At 45.9% G+C, this 14,411-nt stretch overlaps 1 protein-coding gene across 4 annotated transcripts in view; it reads left to right on the forward strand.

Annotated features, from left to right (window-relative positions):
• SUSD6 (sushi domain containing 6) overlaps positions 1 to 14,411 on the forward strand; it is a 111,741-nt gene that overhangs the window by 86,526 nt on the left and 10,804 nt on the right. For all 4 annotated transcript variants that reach the window (XM_073348474.1, XM_073348473.1, XM_073348472.1 and 1 more), the window contains one exon: positions 12,188 to 12,385. In XM_073348474.1, coding sequence (XP_073204575.1) covers positions 12,188 to 12,385 — 198 coding nt within the window. The remainder of the gene's footprint in view (positions 1 to 12,187; positions 12,386 to 14,411) is intronic.

Raw genomic sequence — 14,411 nt, forward strand, 5'->3', positions numbered from 1 at the left:
AGTCTGACTTCTCCAAGGTAGAGAAGGAACTGAGGGGGGCGTAGGACGTGTGCGCTCAGGCAGACTCTAATGAGACTGCAAGACAGCAGCTGAGCGCGTGCGTCCCGACCAGGCACTGCTACCGAAGATCTCTGATCAATGGCGCTGGGATGCAGAGTCACCTGGAGTGGAGCACCCACAGGGGAACACATCTCAAAGAACCTGTAGCTGTAGTAGGAAGCCACCACGTTAGAAAGCTAGAAGGGCACAGCTCGGCAAACCCCTATTGCTGGGAGTTTCAAGCTATTGGAACCCTAAAAACCAGGCATGGAATTATGCGTGACCTGCTGTTGTGGCCATTTCTATGGCTAACAATTCCTGCATCCCCAGCCCTATCCCTTGTCTATGGTTTCTGAGTCAGGTGGGTTGGTGCCATTTCCCTGCAAGCCAGAAGCATGGGGAATAGTTTCCTGCGAGGAAATGGGGAGTGTATTAGTTTGGTACAGCTGGCATAAAGAGGGCTGTTGATTTCAGATACATCTCCCCACTCAGTCAAATAGCTTCCTGAGGGAGGAATTCCTGAGGCGGCAGCTTTGCTTTGCTTTTTGTGGGTTGATGGGGGTGTGTTGCAGGTGTGGCGTGAGACACGCAATTGTTTCACCGAGGACAGATGATGTCTGGTCCTCTTTGCTCATAATCTCCTTCTCTGTGAAAGAATTTTGTAACCAAACACAAGTGTTGCCTGAGGAAGGAAGGAAATGTGTGGGTTATGGACGGCCCTGTATTGTTTAAGCAAAGAATCCTGACTGCGATATCTTTGGAATTTGTGTTGTGTAATCACTGTTTCAGATGGCTGAATTGGTGATAGGTGCAGTGCTGGCCTTCCCACAGACATGTTTCCAGTCAGTGGTATAGCAGAAGGCTTTGACCAGAGGAGCCCTTCAAAGGTCTAGTGAGATAGTAATTGGAGTGGATATCTTTACCAAGACAGTAACAGCTGACTAGCCAAACCCTTTTGGCACATGACCTTCTCATGAGAAAAGGAGCTAGGCTAGACAATGGATTTCCTGGCGGCCAGCTGGGAAGGGTTATATAATAAAAGCTTTCAGTGCTGAAAATGGCATTTGCATTCATTCGTTCTGTACCAGTGCTTTAGGTTCCCTTGTTATTGTGAGCCTAGAGCATATTTTAGTGCCGAGTGGGGAGCTTTCCCTTGTGAATGTGGGGTCTAGGTGATCAATTCCTGCAGAATTTAAAATTTAAAAAAAAAAATCTAGCCCTTATGAGACCTTTTCAAATGTGGTATCAAATGTAAACTAATAGTGTTGTCTGACTGCAGACTCAGGGAGACGTCTCTGGTGTTTTTTTGCTGTTGCTCATAGCTTTGCCAAGCAGAACAGAGTGAAATCAATGTTCTGGTCCCTTTCCCTGCTGCTGTTCAAAACCCTAAGGGCAGTAGTGACACTGTTAAATGATCATGTGAAGTTTATGCTTCTCTGCTTTGGAAATCTCTGGGTACCAGAGACAGGCACTGGAATATGTTCAGTAAGGAGTAGGGACCCTAAAAGGAAGCCGAAGTAGGAGTAAACTAGCAAAGTCCTCTTGTTCTTTCACCTGCTCTCAACTATACTCTCAAAACAATCAGGAGGCAAGGGAAAGGGTGTAAGAGTGGAGACCTGCCCCCCTTGTAGACAGAACTCTGGAGGAGAGAGAAAAGACACATGCACCTTCTTCCAGCAGCTGAACCAGGGGCAGCATCTCTAAATATATCAGTCGCTTGCTAACCAGCTGGCTGGTACCTTTTGGGAAATCTTCCAGAGCCTAGAATTTCTACTTTCTGGGAAAAGCTCCTATGTAAAATACATAGGTACAGAATTCTAATTTTTTTTGCCATTCAGCTCGTGTGAGCCATATCCCCTGGGGTCCCTGCCGGCTGCAGACACCATTTTCAGCACCATGTCAAGCCTCTCTGCTTGGGCTCTGAATGGTTTAGCTCAGTGGTTCTCAACCTGTTTACCTGTGTTATGTGGGCTGCAGGTTAAGAACCACAGCACCCTCCCAACCCCCTCCACCATCCCCTATGCCCAGCACCCCTCCCCCCCGCTCAGACCCCTCCATAGAGCAGGGTGAGGAGTGGAGCTGGGCAGCTGGAAAAGGGACCCCATAGCACAGGACTGGACCCTGCCAGCCAGAACTGCTGGGCAGCCATAGCTGGACCCCATCTTGCAGGGCTGGGCAACCGGCAGCCTGACCCAGACCCAGGGGGGCACAAGGCCAGCCCTGCATAGCTGTGCTCAGGGAGGGAAACAGGACCAAATGGAAGGCAGTGTTGCCTCTGGCATGTATCCAGTATGTGGGGGGAGGGGAGCACCGCCCCATGCTCCCCCAATCTCTGTCCACGGGGGAGGGGGAAGAGGTGCCAATTAATTAATTGGTTAGTCTCTAAGGTGCCCCTAGTACTCCTTTTCTTTTTGCGAATACAGACTAACACGTCTGCTACTCTGAAACCGCTCATAAGAATGTATTTGGTTAGAAGGGGACACAGTTTTCACCATAGCTGTGTAAAGTGCTAAACTGGCAGCAGAATTGTATCTCTGAGCCAGCGACTGATGGAATTGAATTCTACACCCTCTGCTGCAACAAGCACGCTGTAGGATCTATGGACCTGGCCAGCTGAGGAAAGGAAACTTTTAGGTTAAGCACGTACAAATTTTCCTAATACACATTGTGAAAGGAACATAAGACTTTGACCAGGTGCCTTTCTAGCATCACTTATGGCGTCACTACTGGGCAATAAGAAGATAAATGCCTATGGGTTTTATAATCCTATGACAAGCTGCTAATATTAGCCTTCATCTAGTTATGTGGATTTAAGTGTTTAGTTTGTTCTTTCATCCTGCATGTAAGTGAATTGTGCTACACTCCTTCATTGCCACAGCAGATTCCTTATCTGTTGTGTAATTGTGGAGGTTATTTCTGTCAGGTTCAAGTACTCTATTAGTTTTTGGTTATGATCCTAAAACCTATACTATATGTAAATCCACATTGTGGCAGGAGACTGTGCTTTTCTCCATTTGTTCTTTGGTATCTAAGGGCATTGGAGAATCCAATCTTTTGGGAGTCATTCTTCTGCTGTGGAAGTCTGTCTGTGATTTAAGAAAAGGAGTACTTGTGGCACCATAGAGACTAACAGAGGCAAATTTATTATTTGTTAGTCTCTAAGGTGCCACAAGTCTTCCTTTCTTTTTGCGGATACAGACTAACATGGCTGCTACTCTGAAACCTGTCTGTTTTGCTATCTAGTGTGCTTGTGTGGGTTTCTTGGTTTGTTTCTGATGGTCTCTGTTGTAATATGACTTTACCACTTCGTGGGATGATCTACATTTCACAGCAAAATAAAGAGAAACTGTGTGCTTCGTACTTCTATAAGGAGTGACTGAGTTTTTAATGCTTTATTCCTTCACTAAGTGGCAACTCCGAGGTCCACTAACCAAACTGAATACCCAGTTGAGAAAGTTACAAAATTCTCTAATTGCCAGTCATAGCTATAATCTCTTCTTTAGCATATAAATCATGCTTCATCATGAAGGGGCTCCTAAAAAAAGGAAGAATTGCCTCACCCACTGCTGAGGGCCACTGTGGGGTGGAACAGGGCAGCTGTAGTAGGTAGGTATCCCACCGTAACAGAAAGTGCCGTGGGATACTTAATGACCACACATGGTCTGGGCTTCTGTTTTACAACTCATCAGAAACTCTTTACAGCACCATCTTTGATCAGAGTTCAGAACTTGAGCATATTCCCAGGCTAGCAAAGGCCAAGGAACACCTATATAACACTTTGGTAACCACACTACCTTACTTTACACATCTTTGATCAGCTCCAAAGGAAGCTACATCTAGCCCCTCTTAGCTGGAAGGATGTCTGCCTATGAGCTTGGTGGAAAGAAGTAAATGGAGAAGACAATCGCAGTCTTCCTTGGGGTAGGGGTCTAGGAGGGTCATTTTGTGGTAGCTTTTCTTGTCCACATGATAGGAGAATATTTCCTGCTCTTTTTTGTCCTATTAAAAATGTATTCAAAGAACATTACAGCTTGGACATGAAAGTGGTTAGTTCCCTTCTAAGGAGAGCAGAGTTCTCTTGAGAACATCTACTGACAACATGGGGTTAGCAGCAGTTTTCTGTGTCCCATTGACAGGTTTCAGAGTAACAGCCGTGTTAGTCTGTATTCGCAAAAAGAAAAGGAGTACTTGTGGCACCTTAGAGACTAACCAATTTATTAGAGCATAAGCTTTCGTGAGCTACAGCTCACTTCATCAGATGCATATCGTGGAAACTGCAGCAGACTTTATATATACACAGAGAATTGTATATTGGTTATTGAGAAGGAGAAATGTGATATAAAGCAAAGAAAGACTTCTGTCACTTTTTATTTTACAAAGTGAAACCAAACATCCTACTTGTCTTGCATTTTGATTGACAATGAATAACAATGCCTGACACATTTAGAACTGCCCTTGTAGAAATCCTGATACATAGATTAAACCTGCCCCTCGATCTGGAGATGGCAATTCTCTCCTGCTGGGCTGATTTCAATGATACGCAAATGCTTGGCTTTCTCACCTTGTGATTCTTCCCTGTTCTCTCCCACTCTGTCCCTTCCCGGCTGAGAACAACCTCTCTGAAGAGATGTGTAAACCTAATATCGGACCTTGGCCCCTCGCACCAGTAGGCTGTGTTCAAACCCTATTCTTACACTAATAAGAGAATCTTAAAAGAAAGCTGTGCCAAGGGGATAGGCATAGCTTTCCAAACAGCTTTTACTCACCCAGGGCTGTAATATCCCCTTGGAAAGCTTGAAATTACGATTACCTAGAGTTATTTTATTTCCCTCCATTGCTTGGGACAATGCCATAAGTGTCTCATCAACGGGAGCTCCATCCACTGTTCACACTTCTATGAACAAGAATTAAACCATTATGGCCTGGGATGAGGCAAGAAGTACATAGGAATTCTGTTAAGGTTTCAGGTACACAAAAAAGCCAGTGAAAATGGGGGTGTGCCATTTATCTTGTAGAGATGGCTACCAGCTCCCCCTGGTTTTAGGTTGCTTAATACTTTCCATTATAAAGAATTCCTGTTACCTTTTTGAGATGCTGGTGTGCAGCAGACCTTTGAAATTTGGCAGGAAGTAAGCCTGGGGGCCAGAGAAGGGCCTTTTCTTTGGCTGATGAAATTCTGTTCAGGTTTGACGGAGAGAAATAACTTTGGGAAATCACCATTTCCCTTCTGTAGTTTGTGTTTGTGGGGAACATGTGGGCAACATGCCATGTTGAAGGTGAGTGTTCTAATGTAAGGCTGGGCCCCCACACTGCACTAAACCCAGCAGCGGAGAATGTCTCTCTGCAAAGAGAATTAGGCTAAACTCTTCCTGACCACTGTATTCCAGACACAGCACACAGTCTCAGTGGCCCATTTTCCCTCTCTGGGGCACTACATGAAGAAGGGTTCCAAGGAATTTCACACACCCATACACTTACATCTACATACCTCCCAGGAAAAGGGGGAGAGAGAGACAAGCTGGGCTTTCCCCCAACCAAGTCTTCCTTCTGGATTCAGCACATAGCCCCAGTGGCCCACCTGGAAACCCACCCCTCTGGTGGCACCACATAGGGAAGAAGGTCCCCTAGATATTCAAGGAAGGAGTGGGAAGAAGCTGGGATGGTCCTGTAGCTCAAGGCATGCTATGGTGCTGAATGATCGGGGCTCAAACCTTGCTCCTGAGGCACGATGAGGATGGTATTGCAGTTGCACAAAATAGATTCCCCCGCCCCTTTTTTAAGACCGAATGAGTTACATACAAAAAACTCAAATGTTATTTATGTTGCAAAATCAAGCAGTCAAAAGCTAGGAAATTCCAGAATTTAGATACTAAGTCATTAAATGCGAAGTCTGGCTTATAGCCACATGTTCTTCATTTTCAGGGTATCCTCTTGAGACACCCAGTGCCTGGTTTGCAGAGGTACTGAGCACTCAGCTGCTATTAGTCATTGGGAGCTGTGCATGCTCAACCCCTGTAGCATTAAGGCTGTGTGGGCTGGAAGAAGGAGCAAGGGGTTGGGAGGTGCTTAGCTCTAATTCTGCCTCTGCTACTGAGTCACCATTTGGCCTCAGGCATGTCTCTTTGTGTCTGTTTCCTGGGGTATAAAATGCAGGTGGTAATACTCTTCCCTCACAGTGGAGATGAATTATTAATATTTGTGAGGCACTCAGATCCCATGGCAATAAGCGCCCTAGAAAAGTCAATGAGGAAATGACTAATTCTGTAATCATTGCATTGTATGCAATAAACAAGGCAGGGATCACTGAATGATGAGGATAACAATATTCAGCTGCTTCATTCTGTGAGCATCATCCATCTTTTGCACTGAATGAGACCAAGGGTTTCTGGAGGGAAAACATGTGATCACGTAATTGAGGACTCTCTTCATTCTGATTCATACACACAAGGTTCCTTAGGTAACCTAAATTCTGGTATTTGCAAGCTTTCAACTGCTTGAGCGTAACCTAACATTTTTAAAGTAAAGCTTTTTGTATATAATTTATATAGCATTGCTGGTGTACATGGTATAGCCCTTCACAATAGAGAGCACACCAAACAAAGAAGTACATCCCTGCCCAATAGGGCTTCTGATATAAAAGGCATGCATGAATACAGTGCAAAAGAATGGAGACTAGAAGAAACATTCTTAGGCAGCGAGGGTACCTCTACATTGGAATAAAAGACCCCTGGAATGTCTGTGGCTGGCCTGGGTCAACTGACTTGGGCTCACTGGGCTCAGGCTCTGAGGCTAAAAATTGCACTGTAGATGCTCGGGCTTGGAGGCTGGACTTTGGCGTCCCAGAGCTCGGGTTCCAAAGGTCTACAAAGCAATTTTACAGCCCTTCAACCCAAGCTGGCCGAACAAGGGTTTTTAATTCCCATGGAGATGTACACTTAGTGCAGGAGTGGGCAAACTTTTTGGCCTGAGGGCCACATCTGGGAATAGAAATTGTATGGCGGGCCATAAGTGTTCACAAAATTGGGGTTGGGGTGAGGGCTCTGGTTGGGGGTGTGGGCTCTGGGGTGGGGCTGGGGATGAGGAGTTTGGGGTGTAGGAGGGTGATCTTGCCTGAGATTGAAGGGTTTGGAGAGTGGGAGGGGGATCAGGGTTGGGGCAGGTGTGCGGGAAGGGGTGTAAGTTCCAGCTGGGGGGGCAGGCTCTGTGGTGGGGCTGGGGATGAGAGGTTTGGGATGCCGGAGGGTGCCCCAGGCTGGGATCAAGGGGTTTGGAGAGCAGGAGGGGGATCAGGGCTGGGGCACGGAGTTGGGGGGGTGTGGGGAGAGGCTCAGGAGTGCAGGTTCCAAGTGGTGCTTACCGCAAGCAGCTCCCAGAAGCAGTGCCATGTCCCCTCTTCGACTCTTACGTGGAGGTGTGGCCAGGCAGCTCTGCACGTTGCCCCATCTGCAGGCACCGCCCCTGCAGCTCCCATTGGAGCACCAGAGGGGGTCATTGGAGCGCATAGGAGCTGGAGCATGAGGACCATGTGGCTGCTTCCGGGAGCCGCGTGGTGCGTCCCCCCGACCCTGCGCCCCGTCTGGAGCAGGGCCGTGCCATATCATGCGGCCCCCAACCCTGCGTCCCAGCTGGAGTGCCGGAGCAGGGCAAGCCCCAGACCCCACTCCCTAGCAGGAACTTGTGGGCCAGCTTTAAGCAGCTCGTGGGCTGAATCCATCCTGTGGGCTGTAGTTTGCCCACCCCTGCCTTAGTGGCTAGAGTCCAGATGAAAACTGCTTAACGATACCTTACTTCTGTCACCAGGGGTTGTACTGAGCTGGTTGCTTCTCAGCAGTATGTTCCAATAGCAGATTTCTGGATCTGTCAGTTTAAACTTCCATTTAAAAAGGTGGGGGGGGGGGGGAAGGAACTTTGCTGGGAAAATACTTAGAATGTGACCCACTGCAGTCCTCAGTATGCAGACAGACATGATGAAATAGCTTGGTGGACAAGATGCTTAAATCCCCTCCCCCTGCAGATGAAGCAGGCCCTAAACTCAGCAGAACCACTGTGATGGTGCTGTGCAGGGGAGGGGGCAGGCTGCTTGAAGGGACTCCACATAGAAGAGTCTGGTGTGGCTAGGGCAGTGCAGAGCAGTGGCTGTTTAGCCTGCTACTAAGTGACTCTATACAGCTCCTGTGCAGTGGGTGTACAAGTGTTGTGCCATCTGCTCCCAAATTTCAGGGTTGTAGCTATAGCCTACTGTATTACTGGACTGGAGGGAGGATTCCTTCTTCCCATACTCCCCCCCTCCTCCTTCAGTCCTCTGTACAAAGCATCTGGTCCTAAGAGATATGACCTGCCCTCCCTCATCTCACTGTGGAGTGTAAGCTGTCACTTTCCAAGTTACCGTATATACTCATTCATTAGCCCGTTCATTTATAAGCCAACCCCCCCCAGATGGATAGGTAAAAATTGTAAAAACTGTATGACCCTTTCATAAGCCAACCCTAAATTTCAGGGGGTTGCAAATGTTGGCTCCCGGCCCGTCAGATTAAGCCGCTGGCGGGTCGGACGTTTTGTTTTCCTGGAGCGTTCACAGGCACGGAGCCCCTCAGCTCCCAGTGGCCGCGGGTCTCCGTTCCCAGCTAATGGGAGCTGCGGGAAGTGGCACACCGCTTCCTGCAGCTCCCATTAGCTGGGAACGGCGAACCGCAGCCACAGGGAACTGAGGGGCTCCGTGCCTGTAGATGCTCAAGGTAAACAAAATGACAATCTATTAGATATTCAATTCAATGATGTCATGGAGTTTAAAATCATCAAATTTTGGTGTAGACCCATTTATAAGTTGACCGCTGCTCTTTGATGCGTCACTTTTTTACCAAAAGTATTCGGCTTATGAACGTGTGTATACGGTATGTCAGGATTAACTATTTCATTGGTGATCATTTCAGGTAATACCATCCAGTTACCCTGGGATCATGGGTGGAACTGTAGCACCATCACTCCTCTGCATGTGTCAGAAGATATGTGTATGTCAGAGATTACAAGAGAGGGTGTGGGTAACCCACTGTGGTAAAAAGTAAAGCACCTGAATTTATTCAAGCCCCAAAGTGTTTTATTAAATATGAACAAGCTTCCTCACTAGGATTGAGATGTTGATCTGGATTTAAAGGGAGAAGTGATGGACTCTTCTCCCCTGCATTCAGTGTTTGAGTAATGTAAGAACATTCGCTTCAGTTTGATATTTTTTTTGCTATCCAGATTATTGGAGGAGGAACACCTTCAGAATAGGACGGGTTCCTCATTTGATAAGTGGTGGTAGTGGAGAGCATATCAAAGATTCTGCATGCTGCCAGCAATAACTGTAAGCTGCCAGAGGAGATGAAATCGTAAGCAGCAAAGATCCTGTTTTCATTCCGATTTCCTCATTTTCTATTTTTTTCCCTGTCCATGGTTATTGATTATACTGGCAGAAATGTAGCAGAACTGTCTTCGGTTTTCCACGAGGCCTTGAAATGCATTTGCCCCTTCTAAATTGACAAGTTACCGTGTTGTCAGTTTGCTGCCCCACCTCCTTATGAGGCACCGTGCTTCAACTACTCGGCCTTAGTTTTCCCCAATAAGGTTTTCAGGCAGCTCTGATGGCTTCCAGCAGAGCCTGTTGGCCAGGTTACTACAAAAATACACTCTCACACCTCTCTCTCTCTCTCACTCACACACACAGAGCAGGGTCCAAAGTCAGTACAAAAACAAACACAAAATAAGACTCTTTCTGCCAGCTGGGTTTAGCTTTGAGGCTATTTCATCTGCCTTCCTCCCTTCTCTAGATTCAGCTCTTAGAGCCTGCTTTTTCCCTCAAATGAGACAACTGTTTTATCTGAGGCAAAGGTCCCCAACCTGGGCATTGCTCTTATCAAATTAGATGCCTTTAAGTCACCAGGGCCTGAAGAAATGCATCCTAGAATACTCAAGGAGCTGACTGAGGAGATATCTGAGCTATTAGTGACTATTTTCTAAAACTAATGGAAGACGGGAGAGATTCCAGAAGACCGGAAAAGGGCAAATATAGCGCCCATCTCTAAAAAGGGAAATAAGGACAACCCGGGAAATTGCGCTGAAGTTATGCTGACTGGTCTGTAACCTGAAAGATAATGGAGCAAATAATTAAGCAATCAATTTGCAAACACCAAGAAGATAAAGTGATAAGTAACAGCATGGATTTGTCAAAAATAAATCTGTCAAACCAACTAAATAGCTTTCTTTTGATAGGGTAACAAACCTGGTGGAGGGGGAAGTGGTAGATATGGTATGATGTTGATTTTAGTAAGGCTTTTTGATACTGTCTCGCATGCCATTCTCATAAACTAGGGAAATCCAACCTAGATGGAGCTATTATAGGGTGGATGAATAACTGGTTGGAAAACTGTTCCCGGAGAGTAGTTGTCAGTGGTTCACAGTCATGCTGGAAGGGCATAATGAGTGGGGTCCTGCAGGGATCCGGTCTGGTTCTGTTCAATATCTTCCTCAATGATTTAGATAATGGCATGGAGAGTACACTTATAAAGTTTGCAGAGGGGTTGCAAGTGCTTTGGAGGATAGGACTAAAATTCAAAATGATCTGGACAAACTGAAGAAATGCTCTGAAGTAAATAGGATGAAATTCAATAAGGACAAATGCAGAATACTCCACTTAGGAAGGAAAATGGGAAATGACTGCCTAGGAAGGAGTATGGCAGAAAGGGATCTGAATCATAGTGGATCACAAGCTAAATGAGAAGAGTGTTAACACTGTTGCGAAAAAAACATCATTCTGGAATGTATTCATAAGAGTATTGTAGGCAAGATAGAAGTAATTCTTCTGCTCTATTCTGCACTGATTAGGCCTCAACTGGAGTATTGTGTCCAGTCCTGGCCGCCACATTTCAGGAAAGATGTGGACAAATTAGAGTGAGTCCAGAGAAGAGCAACAAAAATGAATAAAGGTCTAGAAAACATGACTTACATGAGAAGATTGATAAAACTGGGTTTGTTTAGTCTGGAGAAGAAAAGACGAGAGAGGACTTGATTAACAGTCGTTAAGGACTTAAAAGGTTGTTATAAAGAGGAGGGAGAAAAATTGGTTCTAGTTAACCTTTGAGGATAGGACAAGAAGCAATGAGTTTAAATTGCAGCAATGGTTGGACATTAGGAAAAACTTCCGAACTGTCAGGGTGGTTAAGCACTGGAATAAATTGCCTAGGGAGGCTGTTGGAACCTCCATCATTGGAGGTTGAGTAGGTTAGACAAATGCCTGTCAGGAATGGTCTAATACTTAGTCCTGGCATGAGTGCAGAAGACTGGACTAGATGACCTTTTGAGGTCCTTTCTAGTCCTATGATTCTATAATTGATTTGAGTGGGAGGAAACCATGTTATCTCTCCATATCAAGTTGTGCAGGCTGACTAAGCCATCTGGACCTTAGAAAAAGAAGAAAATCAATAATGAAGTGACCGTGTGGGGAGACATAAGATTAAGGACTTTATGGGCCTGCCTAGAGAGGTGTCCGCACTTGAAGCAATTTACAAGTGGCATTGCTATGGATGTGTCTTAGGGTATGTCTACACTGAAAAGAAAGAGGGGAAAAAAACCCATGGCAGCATGTCTGCACCCAAATTTCAGTGTAGATGTTCCTGCTTGGACTGGAGCCAAGACTTTGAAACCCAGCAAGGAGGGAGTGGGTCTCAGAGACCAGACTCCAGCCTACATGGGAACATCTACATTTATTTTTAGCCCTGTAACAAGAGCCCTCAGAGCCCAAGTTAGTTGACGCGTAGTTTTGGTTTTTGTCTTTTGCTGCGTAGACATGCTCTACTTACCTTATTTTCTAAGTCTGTTTCTTTTGACCCTTCCTTAACTTGGTGGCTAACTTATAGTATTGGAATAAAACCTAGCATTCAACAACTGCACTAGATTTAGTAGGGGTGAAACCCAGGCAGTGGAGCGTCATTGCTGTATTATGGTGTTTCTTCCCATTTCTAGAAACAAAAGACTTCTCAGAAGCCAGCAGGAGGAACTACAAACATGCGCCACATTTTCAGCTGATTTTTGCAAAGTCGGTACTTGCACAGTTGGAGTCTTCCTCTATACAACATCTTCATGATGGTTTCTCTCCTTTCCCCTTTTCCTCCAGTTTGCCCCCGTCCGCCGGAGCCCGAGAATGGAGGCTACAAATGCCATCCAACTCCTTGCAGTGACCCTCTGACATCTGACAGCGTCATAGAGTATGTATGTGATGAAGGCTACATGCTAAAGGGAGATTACAAATACTTGACATGCAAGAATGGAGAATGGAATCCAGCCATGGAAATTAGCTGTAGGCTAAGCCAAGGTGAGTAATGCATTACAGCAAGTAAGGAAGGTAGCTTCCATTTTAGACTGTCTTCTCTTATTTATTATATATTTTAATATTTGATACATGTATTGAGGTAGTGCCTAAAGAACGCAACAAGATTGGGCCCGTTGTGCTAGGTGCTGTACAAACAAAATCAGTGGTAATCCCAGCTCACAGTGTAAAAGCACAACACCTCTCCTACATTCCTCCTTTCAAAGTCCAGCCCATGTTCTTTAACAGAGAAACATGGCCTGTGAAGATGTGCTTCTGGATGCAGATCTCTGTCATGGTTTGAGTGGTGGCTCCTGTATTAGCCTGCTGAGACAATAGATTCCATCTTGCCGTATTAGAGATAAGGGGGCAGTAAGCTGCTCTATCGTGTGCACTTTCAGTGCTGCCCCTCTGGCTCCTGGCAAGCTGACAATACATCATCCACCTCGTCTTGTCTCTCTAATATCCTGGGGACCAACAGGGCTACAACAATATTGCAGACTGTGGCTGTGTCTCTGTTCTTTCTTCTTCACCAGTGCTTTCTAACACCCATTTTTGGAGGGGCTGCTTTATTTGCTTTTGGAGCTTGCAGTCTGCTGCAGCGCAGAGCTCCATGGTGCTGTTTGTTTGGCCTGGCCTGATGGATGTTACTGCTGATTTCTGTTTTCTTTCTTTCTAAATGGAAATTGACAGCTTTTGTTATGTGAGGCTTTTCCAAGCTGGACAGGAATTCCTCTCCCATGACAGGAAAGTAAAGCAGTCTGCAGAAAAATATTTGTTATACAGCTGTAATTTTATTGTCTATGTTTAAGGATTTCTGGTTTTAAAAAACATACATACCCAGTAAAAGCTGATGGAGGGAGGAGCCCATATACTGGTGGAATGACTCAGCAGCAACAATTGGAGTCAAATTTTTCCTCCGGGATTAGTGTTTATAACACATCTTGCTTTCTGGCTTAACTTAATCAGAAAGCAAACAGAAAAGCACCCCTTCTTGGAGTTCACCCGAGCTCTGTGGCCACTAGAACCTACTGTACTATTCCCAAAGATGCCCTTTTCTCTCCTGGCCACTCTTACAGCCCTTACTCTGAGCATCTGTGCCAGGGGAGGGGGAAGTGGAATTCACCTGCGGCCAGGTAGAACCTGAAAGCACTCTGAGTTCAGTGTGGGATTGTAAAAATTCCTCTGTTCTTTCCCATCCCACTTCCTCCCCCAGTCCCAGTCCATGCAAGAAAACCCTTCACTGTGACAACTCGCCATGCTTGGACAGCATTCCTGCATGATGGCATTTTGCCCACTCCAGGACTGCAAGTAGCAATGTGAATGGCAATGACCACGTGGCTTTTCTCTAGTATCACCGGGGATGGGTTAATACCACACATGGCCTGGGTTGACCAGAAATATAGGGCCTCAAGTCACTGGTGGAAGGGTAGTGACTTGAAAAAGCCAGTGAGAAATGAGGAAACTGTGTTAAGACCATAGGCTTCAAAGCAAACAATCACATCTTAATCCATCTTCGGGTGTCGCACCGCTTCACAGAAAATGCAGCCATACAGGAACATGATGTGAAGATCTTGTCTACACTAAGTACCTATTGCTAGGTGTGACCCTAGAGGACATAGTGAATTGTAGCAAAATGGAAGTTTTGCTTAACTGGGATTCAGTTAAATGGGGGTGTCCTGTATATGAAGCATGTAAGAGCATTGGCCAGTGAACCTACAAGCATTGCGGGGCGGGTTAGTACAGAAGACTTTAGTCATCACTTAAATGGGTTAGGGGATAGAAGCAACATACAGGCAATTAATTACACAGCCTAGAGAGGGAGAAGACCTCTTAGGCTGTCTGAGTTCATTTCCCTGCCAGTACAGGATTATTCCCTACTACATGTTTGTTAGGCTATGTCTACACTAGCACTTACTGTGGGACCTACCTAAGCGCCAGTGTAGAAAGCGCTATGTTGGCTTCTCCTGCCGACATAGCTACCCCTGCTCAGCTCCCTTGTCACACTTTACCTGTGCTAACACAAGCCATG

Source organism: Lepidochelys kempii, chromosome 6 (genome assembly GCF_965140265.1).
Source record: "Lepidochelys kempii isolate rLepKem1 chromosome 6, rLepKem1.hap2, whole genome shotgun sequence".
In the NCBI taxonomy this organism is placed as follows: domain Eukaryota; kingdom Metazoa; phylum Chordata; order Testudines; family Cheloniidae; genus Lepidochelys; species Lepidochelys kempii.